The sequence below is a fragment of the Saccostrea echinata genome, unplaced genomic scaffold (assembly GCF_033153115.1).
Source record: "Saccostrea echinata isolate AGI-Se365-2 ecotype Australia unplaced genomic scaffold, CSIRO_AGI_Sech_v1 ptg000058l, whole genome shotgun sequence".
Taxonomy (NCBI): Eukaryota; Metazoa; Mollusca; class Bivalvia; order Ostreida; family Ostreidae; genus Saccostrea; species Saccostrea echinata.
This window is the reverse complement of record NW_026889807.1, coordinates 672,747-690,205: the sequence shown is the minus strand read 5'-3', so window position 1 is coordinate 690,205 and position 17,459 is coordinate 672,747. Positions and strand designations below refer to the sequence as shown.

The following is a 17,459-nucleotide window of genomic DNA, read 5'->3' as shown; positions in this document are numbered from 1 at the left end:
ACACAAAACGCACCGCATAGTGAAGCACCATCACTAGAAGACAAGCAACATTCTACTTTAAAAAAAGATAGCTCAACATTTTATAAAAAATACTCAATCTTCTATGTTAATGAAAATGCGTGTTACTGTATAGGTTGAATTAAGAAAAAAATGAGCTTGCTTACATAAACTTAGCATTGAAAATCATACATTATACATTCACTGACTGGGTTCGAGGGCAACATGAGTTTTGTCGGACCCAAGAACCAAACTGTTTGCCTGAGGCCGTTAGGCCGAAGGCAAGCAGTTTGGTTCGAGGGGTCGACAAAACGCACTTTGCGCGAAAACACAGTCAATAAATGTTTTGTTATACCTTTTATTTATTTATTTTATTATCATTTTTCTTTTTGACATACATGTAAATCGAACACCAACGAATGCAAATGAGATTTAGCCGACCCCGCTCAATATGTCACGTAAGCGGTCGAACGTCTCATTTACAGGTCCAATATCTCACTCCGCGGACAAACATTTATTTTGTTATGCTGGCTCAGTAAAACATTGGAAATATAAGACTTTTATTAGTATTGATTTATATAGGAACAAAAAAAAAAATAAAATTTCTCAACAGCTAGATAACAAAGTCCATTTGTATAATAATATTTGTATAGTAAATAACATACCTGCTGACAACAATGACAGGATTTTCTTTTTTCACACTAACAGCAACAGAAACCAGACTACGAAGCATAGATGTATCCAGAGGAGTTCCGGATACTTTGATGATGTTCCTTGGCTCCACAACTGTCACTGAATGAGACTTCTTACTCTACAGAAAAAAATAATTTGACGTTTACTTCTATTTCTTTCTTGAAAATTCAAATTTTGAACAAATCAAATTTAAAAAAGAAGAAAAAAAAATGAAACGGTAAAAAAAGGAAAAAAAAATCATGTTAAATTACATTTTTCTTCCGGATGTAAATGATGGAGCTGCTGACGTCAGTTTCCGTTCTTGATTGTAATTGGATGCTGAATGGAGAGATTGTGGAGGAGGATTGACCAGGAAACCACACCTGACTCTACAGAAAAAAAAAGAATTATTATTATTATTATTTTATAAACATAGAAATGGCACTGACTGTACAGTTATTATATACTTGATTATTCATAGATTTTCATTTTTTTTTTTTAATTTGTATTTAGCCCCATTAATTTATTTATTTTTGGTCTGGTTTGGTTTGGAAAGGGAACATTTTTTTCCATATATGTAATGAAGCCTAAAACATGTAGAAAACAGACCTACACTAATCACTAATCAAGTATAAAATGTTGAAGCATTATACTTTTATGCAATAGTGTGAACTCCTGTGATTTAAATGGGGTACAGACAGACAAATCTGCGTATTTTAATTATGTCGGCGGAGGCATAAATTCCAGTACCTAAGGTTTCAGCTATATATAGATATTATTTAGAGACCGAAACGGGTTCTGTGTCGAAGATACACATTTTGGGTGGACAGAGACTTATCACTAGTCTCCAACCCCATTTTTAAAATCTACAGTATAGAATCTGTCCAGTTCTATAAATTATATGATCCAATTGAATCAAAATTAGTACCTCCCACTTTTAGCTTCGCAATATCTGCATGGTTCTTCGGACAAGGTAAGATTAAGTAAGATTAGTTTTGACAAGGGGGTATTTCTTGGAGTTTTAAAACATAAGAACAGTAATGTTAAAACAGTAGAAAGTTGACTTAAATAAGTTTGAAAAAAATTTCAATTAATGGATGATGCAGCCGTGAACCATAAGCTTTTCCTTTTTGAAGGGGACTAAAAATAAGCTTTGCACGGATAACAAACAGGTTTCCAGGAATTTAATTAATACAGCATTAACTTTTATTTCTTTTCGATTGAATCGAGATAAATTCTGAGCGAAATAAGTATTTTTTTTTTTTTAAAGTAATTAAGAAACTTGACATTTTGATTCAGTTTAATTCTAACTGTATAATTTTAAAAAAAGTCAATCGTTACTATTATAAGTGTTTTTGATATTATAAATCAAATTTATTTTTAGACCTATCACCTGTATTCTGATAAAGGAATGGTTGGCTAACACCACACGATATATAGGGCTATTACAGAACGGAAAATACCCTGTGTACAGTGGTCATCATCTGTATTACTAACACAGAACTGCAAAATTAAAGGAGAAATGCCACCATCGTGTTACAACTAACACTTCAAAATGTCCATACCGATTCAATATCATTTAGTGGATCCATACAGATAACAGTGTCAGATTCATAATCACTGAGCAGGCGCAGGAAGTCCACAGCGTCCTCTGTTGATGGATACTGCGTCACTATAAACGCACTACTGTTGGTGAATGACTAGGGAAAAATTCATAAAAATAATATGGTCTTTTTCTTAAATGATGAGAATAGAAGAAATAAAACAAACTTGATCATGCAAAATTTGATGATTTATTGGAAAAACGAAATCTTTTTCCTCAGCCTATTAGTGTATGTATCACAATGAATTTTGTCTGTAAACATTCTCAAGTTGAACAAAATAAAATAAGTAATGAATATGTTGTATAAAGTGGATTATCATTTCTTACCGGTACGTATATTGCATTAATAAAACTTCCTCGATTTGGGACTGTGGTTGAAAGATGAACACTGTATTTATCCACTATTCCAGAAAGAAATGAACAAAATATTATTTGAGCTCCAATACAAACGTGATGTGGATTTTTAAGCTTGCTTTTTTTAATGAATATTGTTTACTGAGAATTTTACTTTTGTTTATATGTAAAACGCTATTGAAATGTACATTATATAGAATTACACAGTGTATATATATATATATATATATATATATATATATATATATATATATATATATATATATATATATATATATATATATATATATATATATATATATATTCAAAAAAAGGTGGTGGAGTCTATTTTTTTTTTCTGAACAAAGAGATTCAGATTAAACATGGGAAAATAAATACTTACAAGGCAATGCACCTTTGAAATGTTCATCCTTACACATTTCTTTGGCAAACTTAAAGTCAGTGTCGGTGTATACAGGTCTTATTTTCACCAAGAGCTTAATACGCAAAGAAATGAAAATAATTATTAGCATGTATTCGACAAAACACGAAATTCGATTTTTCATGAATAAAAAAAAATATAATTCGAAAAAAGATATGGTTATGTATGAGGTCATCAATTAAGATGAAAATCTGTAGGAAAGAAACTAAAAACCAAAATATTTGATATTACACATTTCCACTCGATCTAAAAACGAACAGCTGAATTTGATAAAAAAAAAAAAAAAAAAAAAAAAAAAAATAGGCAAAATGGTTTTTCGCCAGGACTTTAAAGAATGCCTAAAACTACTTGTATTTTGTTTAAAGTGTAGAAAAGGAAGCTGGATTGTAATCTTTAAGGACAAAACTAAATTAGGATGATTATCTTCATATCTGTGCATCATATGACCCATATTTCAACTATTGAAAAAAATATCCTAAGTATTTGTCATGCTAAATATTGTATCTAACACCCATACACGCTAAAATTTATTGATCATTCCAGATGAAAATTTTCATTGCTTCAAAATCATAATCGACAATACATTTTAACTATATTTTAAACATATATTTCTTAACCATATATTGGTTTATATATATATTTCTACATGTTTCAGGGAAATAAATGTTTTCTCCGTGTGCTTTTCATAGCCATTTCTTCTCACATGATTCCTTGTCATATCAATTTATTCATTTTGTCACTTTATAATCAGGGTTAGAAACTCCCTAAAATTACAACTGGCAAATAATTGCGAGAACCAAGAAAGTGAACTTGCAATTTTATAAGACTACTCGCAATTTTCATATAAAGTTAAATTTATATAAATTAAATACATGTAACTTAAGGAAAAAGTAACTACTCTACAATACACAAAATACAACTACAGTGTGACTTTTATTTAAATTACTAATTTAAATCAAAAGCATTTTGTTCTGCCATATTATATAATTTTTCTACAGTTTCAATGCAAAAAAAGTCAACTCGCAAGTTTTTGCGAGTTACCTAATTTTTAACTCGCAATTTGGGAATTCTTACTCGTGTTTTGCGAGTTGCATATAGTGAATTTCGAACCCTGATAATCATTTTTTACCTGGAATTCTTTTCGTAAGGTACTTTGATTTGCTGGCTCATCAGTAGTCATGGGCCCGGCCTTTTTTGTAAAGTCTTCGATGGTGTTGATGTTAACAGGCGACTTAAATATTTCATTCAGCGCAAGAAAAACCACCATATACTGTTCCTGATTTTAAGGGAAAAATTTAAGTTGATAAGAATGGATTGAAAAAAAAAAGTAAGGAATCTCTCTTCTCTTCTTGGAATCAAGGAAAAAAAATGAACAGGAAGAAACATATGTCCTCACAGTTGAACCTTGGTTTGAATGTTTTGTAAATGACTTTGGAATTTATAACATCCATGGGACAGAAATCCGTTTTATATTTTCAGAAGTTCGAACACGACTGAATATGTCTAAAAACGATGTCGTATGAGTGATATAAAATTATTTTTAGGAAAAACTTCTCATACTGGCGGCCTAGGCGTGAAATAATAATTTAGCGGTCGAAACGTCACGGTGTAGCAATTGAGAACAAAGTTTTCAGCAATACATTTGGAGATTTTTTTTTTATCTTAATCTCTATCAGTATGATTTATTTACTCTATCTCAAACCTGCCAGGACTTTTTTTACATCACTCTTCGTGAGGGGAAGGAAAATCGAGTTTTACCGCACATTTGATATTCTTTTACACTCTGACAAAATGTCACTTTGAATTTCTTTCATATCGTGACAAAATTATTACTTTAATTCAATAAATGTAACAGTGATTCACTGTTCAAATCTTAGTTAAATATTCAAATAAAGTAAATGAATAAACAAATGAAATCAATATTTAAACAAAAGCTCACATAATCAAAAATATAGGGAAAAATAAAGATTCCATGAAACATTATGTGTTAAAAAAAAAGAAAAAAAAAAAAACATACGTAGGTTTGCACCATGTTCATTCTGTTTTCCCTCATTTTCTTTACATACTCGGCTACGTTGACTTTCTTTCTCTTTCGACCTATTCGTTCTAAAGCGTCCAACGCTATATATGTCCCTGTTCTTCCTATCCTCGCACTGTAATGATGATAAAACATATAACACAGTGACTTATGATAAGGTCCGAAACATCGAAATATGCTGAGATATTTCTTTAAGTGACATCAAGTCGATATTCACTATTACCACTAAACTGTATTTGCAAAAATGTACCTGCAATGAACAATTGTTGGTAGTTATTCTGATTGGTTCCTGTTCTCGTCACGTGATCAAGGAAGACAATAAGACAAAGGGGATCAGGGGTTCCATGGTCTGGCCAAGCTGTATAATGGTACTGAGTCACCGTTCGTGACTCCTTTGACTGAAGTAATGAATGAGATGAGATTGTTTTTTGAAAAAAAGGGGGAAAAAATACAAAAAGAGATTGATAAATTGATTGCAACATTAAGTAAAATCTGAAAAAATAAGAATATTTGTCACCGATAACTATGTAAATTCTGATATTTATTTATGTTGACTTTTGAGTTTTCTGTTTAAGCTTACCTCATTGTGCCTAGCAGTCATCTTTCGTACAATGTAGAAGGCGTACTCTTTTTCCTCTGTCAATTTTACAGACACAGTGCCGTAATTACGGTTCTTATTTACATCTGGCCAATATTGATGACATTTGACCTAACAAAAAAGTATTAATACAACATTAAAATACTTCTGGCTTTGCTTTGACACACGTGTTGCTTTATTATGATCTCATTGGAATCTTGACTGGCACGAAATAGAAAAGAATTAAGGAGTAAAGCAAATATCTTTTGGCTTTAAAATATATATGAGAGACCTCAGACTTCTTACAAAGTATACATACCTTAGTTCCTTCTTTCAGATTTGTCAACATGACAATAGAAAATACATTTTCTTGCCAAATCATTTCCCAAAAATCGCCAAGTGTATTCTGCTTAGGTCCTACACGAGAAACAAAAACAAAAGCAACAACTGCAACAATTGCCAGAAAAAATATTCCTTTAATGGAGGAGGATCCAATTCAATGCACATTGATGCTCTGTAATTGTCCAATATTTACTCAAAATTATTCTGTAATTTTAATTCAATTGTTTTAATAACATCTGTTTGAGCTTTATCTGGAACAAAACAAAAAAAAATATCCCCCCCCCCCCCAAAAAAAAAAAAAATAATAAATAAATAAATAAACAAAAAAAACCCAAAAATGATTAAATTTAAAACTGATAAATATAACATGTGACTTTTGAAGCATATGTACCTTGTGCTGCGATATACTCTCTTTCTCTATCTGCACCCTATAAAATACGAATCAAATGTTATACATGTCTTTGAGAGGCACAGACAACGGATTATGAAAATAATTTTAAAGGGAAGATTTTGACTCAGAAAAAAAATATAGATTTGTTCATTGAAAGGGAGTTGATTCGTAAAATTCTATCATTGGTATTATATCATATCACTATTGAAACCTAACTGTATAAGTGGCAGATGTGGTTACCTCAATATAGTTTGCATTGATGTAGTCGGATCCTGATTCTGTTCTCAATATAACTCTGGAATGGTCATCTATAATGAAGGAAAGAATTACATCAGTATTCTAATATCGTTTGTAACTATAAGGAAAAAAAATATCTATATCACTTCAAACAGGTTTAGACTTCAAGCATCCATAGGTTCGAAGACCGACAGCAAGGTCAAAACCCAAAAAGATGTAGGTGTCAGTTACACTAAGAGGTTACAGTTTACATATATCATGTCCAAAAAAAATCATCTATATCGTATTCTTTCGAAGATGTTTCTTATAAGTTTTAAATTGCTATGTAGGATCAAAAAGGTTAAATTGCTTCTACCCTGTGCACAATTCAGCATAAACTTGATAGAATACTACCTGGCTAGAGTGTTTGCATAAAGTACTGTAGCTATGCGTTTGCACAGAAATCCAAATTTTCTTTTCTTGTATGTAATCGGTAATTGTTGATCACCCTATTAAAATGAACAACAAATTTCAAGGGTCCAGCTTTGAAGGGGCTATTGGATGTTCTATTCACAGCAACTGCATGCCCGTTAGTCTACTTTTCGATTTTTTTCTCTTTCTTATGATTTTTGCATTCGTTTTACTCTGTATCTATTTATTTGTTTAATGATGAAATCATAACGCTTACTCTTCTTTGGAAGGTTATTTTTTTCCCTTTAATAGGCCTCATATTCTGCTCACACGAGCCTCAACCAGCCGCTTAAACGACATTTGCCAAAATATTGCTTTGGTATTCTTTTATTAATCACTGGTCGTCTGCTAGAATTATCTCGTGATTTGTGACTGAGTTATTAATTATATAACATCATTAGAAATATTATATTATAAAAAAAAAACTTTGTGAGCAAGTTTAAAAATTAGTGGCATTTGCGCTTGTGATTACTTTTCATTTTTTATCTCTTAGTGTATGACAGCTACTTGATACTTTCATGGATTGATTGATTGATTTTTGTTTTACGTCCTATTCAAGAATTTTTCACTCATATAGGGACGTCACCTTATTCCAAAAAAGGGCTTACTCGGCATTCAGCGTTATTTAGCTGTAAGGGTTTTCTATCGTGCCAACGCCTGAATTGAGAGGGGCCCTCGGTTTTTAAAATCTCACCCGAAAGATTCGAAAGACCTGCAATTTTCACTTCACAGTGTCAAGCGCTTTGCGAAGGAACGGTTGCTATCTATCCTTTATCGACATAGGGCAGTCGCCGCCGTGATTCGAACACACGTTCTTCAGATCACACAGCGGGCGCTCTACCGTCTCAGCTACCGACTCAGCTACCGTGACGGTAGATACTTACATGGAAATGTGGTTTTGTATCGGTTTTTAACCATATTCTCCTCTTTCTTTCCAGCGTCACATTGGTAAAGTTCCCCGTAAGGTAATGTCTGCGGTGAATAGAAATCACACCGTTCATACACAACAACTAAATTCATAGATAAATTGTGAATGATAATTTATAATGGCAATGAATGGTGTAAAATTTAAGATATTTTGAAGGTTGTGATTTTTTTTAATCCTGATCAACTTTATCATAAGTAATTATTATTCAACAAACATTCCCCTTTCATGCTTACAGCATATTCTCTCTGAAACCCGTCGTCCTTATCCTTTCTTTTTTCAGCTATAACAGACTCTAACTGATTTAGAGGTATATCTCGAATTGTCGTTTCGTTTGCGTAAAAGTCTCCATAAGGATTTTCCGAGTGAATCAACTCATCTTCATCGACATCAGCAACATCACTTTTCGTCTTGCGTTTGGAATTTTTGCGATTTCCACTATCTCTGTGTTTACTTCTTTGGTGTTTGGTTGAGGACTGGGATTTTGAATCAGTAACAGTAACATCTGCCTCATTAGCACCTTCTATGGCTGAAATTAGACAGAAGACTTCATGGTCTTGTTTTATCGTGAAAAATATACAGAAAGCAAAAGCGGAAAGAATATAGAATTTTGTAAGAATATAGACACTTACAAAATTTAGGTCTTTGAATTTGACCTCTCCTGCTTTCCTGTAGACTGCGCCTGCAGTTTGAAAAAAAAAGTTAAAATCCAAAAACATAAAGAGGTCTATGATTTTAGATTTTTTTTTATTTAAATATTTCTCATTCCTGCACATGACAAAATATTCTCGTTCTTTTAAATTAAAGAATGCAATAAAAGATAACATATTTTATAAATTCAGGTATTAAACAAATGGAATAAATAAGAATAACCCTTTTAAGACCAGAATCAAAATTGCTACAGCGATACAGGCAAACACAAGTCCAGAGATCCCTCCGATGACTGAACCAAAGGCACTAATTACATAAGTATCTGTGGTGCGCTGCAAAATTTGTTTAATACATTTATACAATCCTAAACAGTTATTAAAAGAATATTATAAATACATCTTTTTTTTCCTTTTTTTCTTCTCCATGTACAGAGAAAAAAATATACTTTAAGAGGGGACCAAAGTCTATAGTTCTGATCCATTTTATGTAGATGTATAAATGGCATTGTTTGTAGATGAAATATACAAGTACCTTTTAACTTCTCTTTTTATTCTATCAAATATAAAAAAAAAAAAAAAAAAAAAAAAAAAAAAAAAAAATAGATAAATAAATCTAAATTCCAGCATAACTTGAGAGAAAAAAACATATTACCTTTATCATTGGACAATATCCTGTGACAGGGTCACATGTATTATTTATACAACTGTTGCTACAGTTATCCAAGCAGTCAAATCCATAAGTGTCCGAACTACAACCTGAAAATATTACCATAAGAATTAAAGAGTTAACACCTGATGAGATAACATGGGTAGCTTCGTCGAAGACCATTTGATGAACTTTTAACTAGTTTCCCAATATTCAACTTTTTTTTATAACCACAGATAAATATACATGTGTATTGCATATATCAACTACTTTTGCCCACTGAAAGACACTTTTGTTAAAACAATAGCTGACCAACTTTAATTTCTGAACTGCACATTGCTTTAAGAATCTAAAAGAAATGCTTGAAATTGCATCGATATATATATTTCACTTCTAAATTTCCCTCAAATTTTCTAGTTTTCATGCATTTACAAAAGGTATATCTTCATCAAATAATATGTGAGTGTGTCAATGACTTTTCAGATTGTAGATACAGCAAACGACAATTAAATGACAAAAATTATGATCCGACAAAAATTGATATTTGGGAGGAAAAAAAATGTCACAATCAATTTGATTTGAAAAAGAAAATCAATGAAAGTTATATCAGGAGGATATGCTTACGCTTAGTGCAGTTAATTTCTTTGAATCCTTTTGCGCATCCATTCAGGCAGCTACCATTGATGTGATGGCATTTTGATGCGCCTCGACAAAAGCCACACGAGTGACTACAGTTCAATCCATACATACTACCTGCGCATTCTAATTTAAAAAAGACACAGTTCATATAATCTCTAGAACATTTTCTTTTTTTTTTCTTTTCATTTTCTTATTGTGTTAACATTATCATTTCCATTTAGCATCTTAACAATAACGCAAACATATAAAAATTGTAAGTTGCTTATCTGTGCATTTCAAATTCTAGAAACTGTTTTTTTTATCTTTAATGACATCTGTATATCTAACCCATTATTGCTTACTTGATCTAGGACATATCTGAAATTAAACTCATTAAATAAATTTCTACAGTAAGGGATAACAATATGCTCGTAAAATCTGGAACAAAGGAAGATCTGATAATATATACAGATATGCTACAACATTATTGATAGCCTTGGTCCCTATCGTCTAATTTCTTATGGAACATTTTTTTTATATAGATTCTTATGTTTTATTGTATTCCTAGTCCTAATTGTCTAGAGATTAAAATAATAATCGAACTAATAGTTATAAATACATCAGGGATATTTTAACATCCAATGCAAACCAAATGCAGCAATTGTCATGGCAATTCTTGCATCTAGTTGAAATGTTCTGATTAACACGAAAGACATCAAAACTATCCTGTATAAAGTTTCAAGTCTTTTGCGAGGATGAACGCAAACCATGGGGAAAAGTTCGAATACATAATTACTGTCAATGCAATGAAGTCCTTCCCAACCAGGTTGGCATCCTCCTTCGCATTCGCCTGTTGTTTTCATGCATCTATTGGGTACCCCACAGTTGACGTTACAGTTCTGGCTACAGTTATTGCCAAACGTTCCATCAGAACATTCTGTGAAAACATAAGAATGCATTTTGATCATTTTATTTTTTTTTTATTCTGAAGCAATATCTAGAGGAAAGTTTAAATGAAATTTTAGCATCAGAACAACTGATATTAATTTAGATGAATATAAACGTTCAAGCTAACCAGTTTTACAAAGTTCTCCTTTATAACCAACATTACATCCTTCTGAACATGATCCAATGATGTGATGACATTGTTTGTAATTAAGACATGATCCACATCTCGATGTACAATTCTGTCCATACATTCCTCCATCACAAGCTTTAGGTAAAAAAAAGTTGTTAAAGTTACTGTTATAAAATTTCTTGCGAGTTCTCAGTAGTTTGAGATTCAGATGCAGATGTTCATTTTTTGAAGATTCTTGTCAATATCCCAATCTACGAAATAGCAACATTTGTACTACTTGGAAGAAACATATTATAACGCTAACGATGTCATATCCCAAAAATACACTCAGTCAATCATTTTTCTTTATCAAGCCCAGTTGCATTTATTTAGAAATAATAAGATATAATACAAGCAGTTTTAAGCATCTTTAATATTGATAAAAACACATACTCTCATTGCAAGTAGTTCCTTTCCAACCTACGTGACATGGAGACGCACATTGACCTGCAAATCGGTCACATTTATCACAGTTTCGACATCTATCAGAACAATTCTTACCATGCCAACCGTCAGGACAGGCTGAGGAAAATTAGAGACGAAACTAAACATGATATTCTGTTATACTGTTATACATGTATATGCTATCAGGGAGATCGAGATCTATTAACGTGAATTTTCTTTCATTGGTTTCATTGAAAGAAATATTTATTGAAATGAAATAGATTATTAATAAAAAAAAACCCCGAAGTTTATGTATCTTTTGTATGTGTTTTCCAGTAATTATTACTAATATCATATGTTATCTATTGACCTAAGTAGTAGGATATATATAAATCATGCATATTTTTTTTATTGGCCATATAGTTTTGTTTCAATAAAAAATGTTCGAACTTACGTGTTTTGCATTTATTTCCATAAACACCAACGTCGCATCCATTTGCACATCTTCCATTGATATGGTGACATGTCACCCCATCGCTACAGTTACCACATTTTTTCTCGCAGGCTTCTCCATAGAATTTATAACTACAGGCTGACGTCACAAAAAAATTGCATTTATTTGAATACATTCACATTGCCTTTCATCAACATTCAATGGATTAACAATTCAAATAATGAATTATCATCTAAAAAATTGAATAAATTCTGTTCCGTAACTAGTTCCGTAACTAGAGATAACTTGTAATCTACTTCACATTAACTGAGGAATTCCGATCTTATTATTTTTGAAGAATTTTTGATGAATTTGATTAGGTTTCAGTGCTTTCAGTTTATATACCAAAGTTTCCTCTAAAGAGTCCAGATACTGAAAAGCAGGTGGTGTGAAATAGCAATGTTGTTGAATTTTGCAGAATACATGTGTATTTGAGAACATTCAATAAAGAAATAGAATATAAGCACATCTCTCAATCCAAAAATTTAAATTTGTTTTATAATCTTCGTAAGCAGTTCTTTCTTCATATATCTGCAAACTTTGGATCAGAGGTTGTGCTGTATACGAAATAATGAAAAAAAGCATAATATTTTTTTCCGTTTTTGGAGAAATATTTAGGATACGTGAATAATGACGCAATTTGTGACGTCATAATGCACCAAGGGTTTAAGTGGATATTTAATGCCATCACTACAGAAACTAAGCATTTATATTTTTTCAGAAATTAAGAGGGCCAAAAACGGCTCTAAGTGGTCCTTGCTCTTTATGAGGTATTTTAAAACTGCAAAGAACATTAAGCTGACATTTTCAAATCCAACCAGCAAACATGCGTGATGAAATAATTTGTTGTTGTTGTTATTAAAATAAACATTAGATACATATGTGTTGGAAAATTCATTCTCATACGTTTCCAAACATGCACCAAATCTTAGAACTTTATTTTACATTGCCATCTTCAAGTAAAATGAAGGAAATTTTAGTTCTTTATGGCTTTTTGAAGAATTTACTAAAAGACACACCTATGATGTCATTACTTTCTCCATTTTGAATATTTTCATTTTTTCCGATGAGACTTCCTATAACCTCTCAGCTTTAAGAAATTTATATATATTATAAACCAAACAACATTCTAATTTTTAAGAAGCCCCACTATCTAAATCAATATCATAAGATATGAAATTACGTTTGAATGGATTGTTTCAAATGTGACTTGTTTCTGTTTACTTACGCAATTCACACTGATGTCCCTGGTACCCAGGTTGACATCCCTGACAAGCACCTGTTTCTATGTGACAATATCGACAATTTGTATCACGACAAGGGGAGGAGCATGTCGGTCCATAATAACCTGGTTTGTTGCAACCTTAAAGAAATGTAGAGCAGTATATATGAATCTTTGCAACATATGACTGCGCATTTGTATATGACTGACAACAGTTCTTGGCTTCATCTTGGTCATGGGGTAATGGGTTGTACAAAAACAATGATTTTCACTACATGTTTTTTTTAAATATCTATGAATATTTATGCAATAAAACGCTTTCTTAGGTTTTTAGTATTGGAAGTAATGTTAAAGATCTTGCTGACAAAAAAAAAAAAAAAAAAACCAAAAAAAAAAAAAAAAAAAAAAAAAAAAATTACAATGCCCCAGAAGAAGGGATTGTGTATTTTTTTTTTTTTCAATAGCTACGGCATTGGTTCCCGTATAAAAAAGACATTTAACTGATTATGTCCACGTCTTTGTAAATATTCATATAACACTGGATTAAACACGTTACATATTATAAATTTCAAATGTTCGTAACTAAGGAGCCACTGCTAAAAATCTTCACTCGTGGATGGCTAAGCAGCTTTAAAGTATTGATGAACGACCGTAGTTTTCTTTCGAAATAAAGGGTATAATGTTCAGTGAATGTAAACATATATTAATATTGCAGTCTATTGTTAATCTTTTCTTTAGAAAAAAATATTTTTAAATTAAACAACCCCTTGTCAAACTGTGACTCTCTGTATCAGGAGATCGGTGATCATAATCAAAAAGCAGATCATCCTTACAAATGGAAATATTTTGATGCATAAATGAAGTCCAATTGTTACATGTATACCAATGCAATGTGAAGATGAATATCAACATACATACTTTCCAAAAAGATATTTTTCTATATATCTTTTAATTTTGTATTTGCTTATCTAGAGGTCTTGTCTTTGAAAGTAATGTTTATTTACGTTACCAAAGTAATTTGTCTTTTTAGTGTTCCCTTTAGTTGGCCTAGTGTTCTTCAGAGGAAAATTTTTAATTGTTATTTTTCTATGTTTATTTATAAATATCTCTCTTTGTACAGACCTGTCACTTTATTGGAACACATGTGATTTCCCCTACACCCAAAGCCGTTATAAAACATACCGTATACTTCCACCTCACACAATTCGTTGTGTGCATATTGATAAAACTGAGCAGAATAGGATGAAAGGATCCTTTGAGGTCTTTTGTTGAAATATATGACATATTGTCCATGTACTGGACACGTTATATTGACGACCGCTGGTATTGTGGATCTGGTGTAGTTTGTGTCGTGGAAACAGAGGTGACCATCTTCAATGTTTGTTGTGTTAGATACATAAATATAAAATCCCAAAAATCTGCTGGTGTAGCCGTTGGAAGCACCTTAAATAAATAAACATATATATATATATATATATATATATATATATATATATATATATATATATATATAGATAGATAGATAGATATAGATATAGATATATATATATATATATATATATATATATATATATATATATATATATATATATATATATATATATATATATATATATATGTAGAATGCCATTTATTAATAAGACTTAGTATACTGAATATTAGTCAAATTTAAACATTTGCAAATTGCTCAAACATGGCCGTAGGAACCGGGGGGACTTGGGGTCTGTGCCCCCCCCCCCCTTTCCTCCCCGATAATTTTGCCGAGATATAGAAAACAGGGATACTGTATGCTTGTGCACCCTGAATAAAAACGTCTGAAGACCCTTTTTGCTTGTTTGGTAGTTGATAGTGCCCCTCAACTGAAAATGTATGACTGCCTCCCCCCCCCCTCACCCCAAAGTGACATTGCTTCCTACGGACCTGTCAGATAAACACATCGCTATAAATCGTTGACGGAGTCGTAATTAACAGTGAGTTCAATGTCGCGTTTAGCTTAATTAAATATATGATATCAAGTTAAATATCTAAACAGAATAATTAAGAAATGCATGTGCTAATGTGTAATTATATCATTTATTAAAATTTTCCGAATGAAATTTCATATGATTTAATGTTTTTCTTGTAACACCTGGAAATCCAATTTTGTTTCTTGTTCACGAAACGCACTCGACAAAAATTACGTCCATGTTTACAATACCGCGACTTTGACGTCGTTTTCTGCGCATTGTGACATCAAAAGAGAAGTGCTCTTTTCTCATGACGGCAGTCATATATATATATATATATATATATATATATATATATATATATATATATATATATATATATATATATATATATATATATATATATATATATATACATATATAACTCAATTTATTACAAATTCAATTTAAACACTGCTAACTAAATTATAAAGAAGAAAAAAGATTCATGGGGGACTATTTCTTGTAATGGAAGGATATTCAAAAATGCTCAAATCTAAACATTCATTACATTTAATATCTCTGAACTTAAGCAAATTTTTTATGTAATAATATGCTAAAAAATATCAAACATATGTTTCAAATATTATTTGTAGAACAACTCTTGCATATTCACTGAACAGACTTTGGCATGAAATGAAGACATATTGAAGAAGTAAAGATAAAATTTACATAGTTTTTTGCCTGAAAATCGCTTAATTTGACGAATATTTTAAAATTAAAATTACTGACCCCAACTTTTTTCATGATTTATAACCACATGATCCCTCCAAACAATCAGCACTAAAGTATGATGCAGGAATACAAATTATTGTCTGTTAAGATTTTTAATATCCAATATGACACTTTGTAGGCCAAAATGATCACACAATTATTTACGCATGTAAGTTTGCAGAATTTTTCAAATCATAGATTTTATTTTAAAATTTTACATAAAATAAAATCATATTTATTGTCATGGTTATTTCTGGTAAAATATTATATAGGGTAAAGTGGTTAACCTAATCGTTACAATCTAAGCGTAAAAGGGTCAAGTTAATTACCCAGCAAGCACTGAAAGTTGTTCCCACGTTGAAAGTAGGTAGAATTAAAGTTGCAACATTGAGCAATTATACGTTGACGTTATCTCAACGTTGAGATTTCTACGTTGAATCATCAACCTTTCTTCAACGTTGAATCAACGTTGAAGATTCAACATATTTTCAAAATTGAATGTCTGGTGTTATATCAATTATGAAAAAAAACTATGAAGCTGCAACATATTTTCAACGTTGAATGTTCCGTTTTACAACACTGAAACATATTTTCAAAGTTGAGTATTTGTTCATATTTCAACGATGAAAAACGTTGAAGTTTCAACATATTTTCAGCTTGGAATATTTGCTGCTATTTTAAGGTCGAAACAAGTTTAAAAATGCAATATTTTTTTTCAACGTTGAATGTTCATCGATATTTCAAAGTTTAAACAACGTGGAGGACGAAACATATTTTCAACATTGAAAAAGGGCGGAGAATTTAAGCTTGAAACAACGGGTAATGAGCACCTTATTTTTCAAAGTCAACAAGTAAGGGTAATCTAACGTGAAATCAATGGTTTTTTTTTTTTTTGTTTTTTTTTTTTTTGTTTTTTTTTTTTTTTGCAATATAAATGTATATGCATTGTGGAAAGTATCCTTGTTCACAGTAAATGAAATGCCTTGTGGATTAACGTATTTAAATAACATATGTGCTTTCAGTACTGTAATAAAATATTTAACATGAGTTTATATGAAGTAAGACATCAACATTCAACTTTTCACTGTAATTGCATATTTCAAAAAATAACTTGTAAATTTATTGTGAATGCAGTGTTTTTGCATTAAGGAAAAAAAGAAACTTTTTTTACAAGTTTTTTAACTAATTTGAACTAGATTGTCCTTTTGTTGCATGTATGAAAAAGAAGAGTAAACTGTATAAGATATGATAAAAAAAATGAATTATTAAAGTAAACACGTTACAAAATGGTTTAACAATTTCCATTCTAACATTTAAACCAGGTCAGTTTACATTACTTAAGATCATTACTTAAGGCATCAGATAAAGAGTGGTTCTAGCTTAGCTGATCAGTTTTAGTGTTAAACAATAACCTTGTTATGCAATTTTCCTGCTGGTCAGCGATACAGAGTAGTTGTTTGCAGATTATCTAGGTCAAAATTTGAATTAATCTGATGGACAAGAAGTACGCGTCTTCTTATTGTTCATATGCAATGCATTTTACAAGCCATGCGCAAGGATTAAGGCTAGATTATCAACTTCTGCTCAGTAAGTACAATTTCCTTTTTATGGATTTAGAAGGAA

At 31.1% G+C, this 17,459-nt stretch overlaps 1 protein-coding gene across 1 annotated transcript in view; it reads right to left on the bottom strand.

The window, feature by feature from the left end:
* The window catches only part of LOC133174437 (uncharacterized), a 140,594-nt gene that overhangs the window by 112,831 nt on the left and 10,304 nt on the right, over positions 1 to 17,459 (bottom strand). Inside the window, exons 3-13 of the mRNA XM_061309562.1 lie at positions 14,320 to 14,580; positions 13,144 to 13,278; positions 11,877 to 12,014; positions 11,432 to 11,560; positions 10,997 to 11,134; positions 10,718 to 10,858; positions 9,928 to 10,065; positions 9,310 to 9,413; positions 8,881 to 8,990; positions 8,640 to 8,689; positions 8,244 to 8,536 (exon numbers count right to left, since the gene is read on the bottom strand). Coding sequence (XP_061165546.1) covers positions 8,244 to 8,536; positions 8,640 to 8,689; positions 8,881 to 8,990; positions 9,310 to 9,413; positions 9,928 to 10,065; positions 10,718 to 10,858; positions 10,997 to 11,134; positions 11,432 to 11,560; positions 11,877 to 12,014; positions 13,144 to 13,278; positions 14,320 to 14,580 — 1,637 coding nt within the window. The remainder of the gene's footprint in view (positions 1 to 8,243; positions 8,537 to 8,639; positions 8,690 to 8,880; positions 8,991 to 9,309; positions 9,414 to 9,927; positions 10,066 to 10,717; positions 10,859 to 10,996; positions 11,135 to 11,431; positions 11,561 to 11,876; positions 12,015 to 13,143; positions 13,279 to 14,319; positions 14,581 to 17,459) is intronic.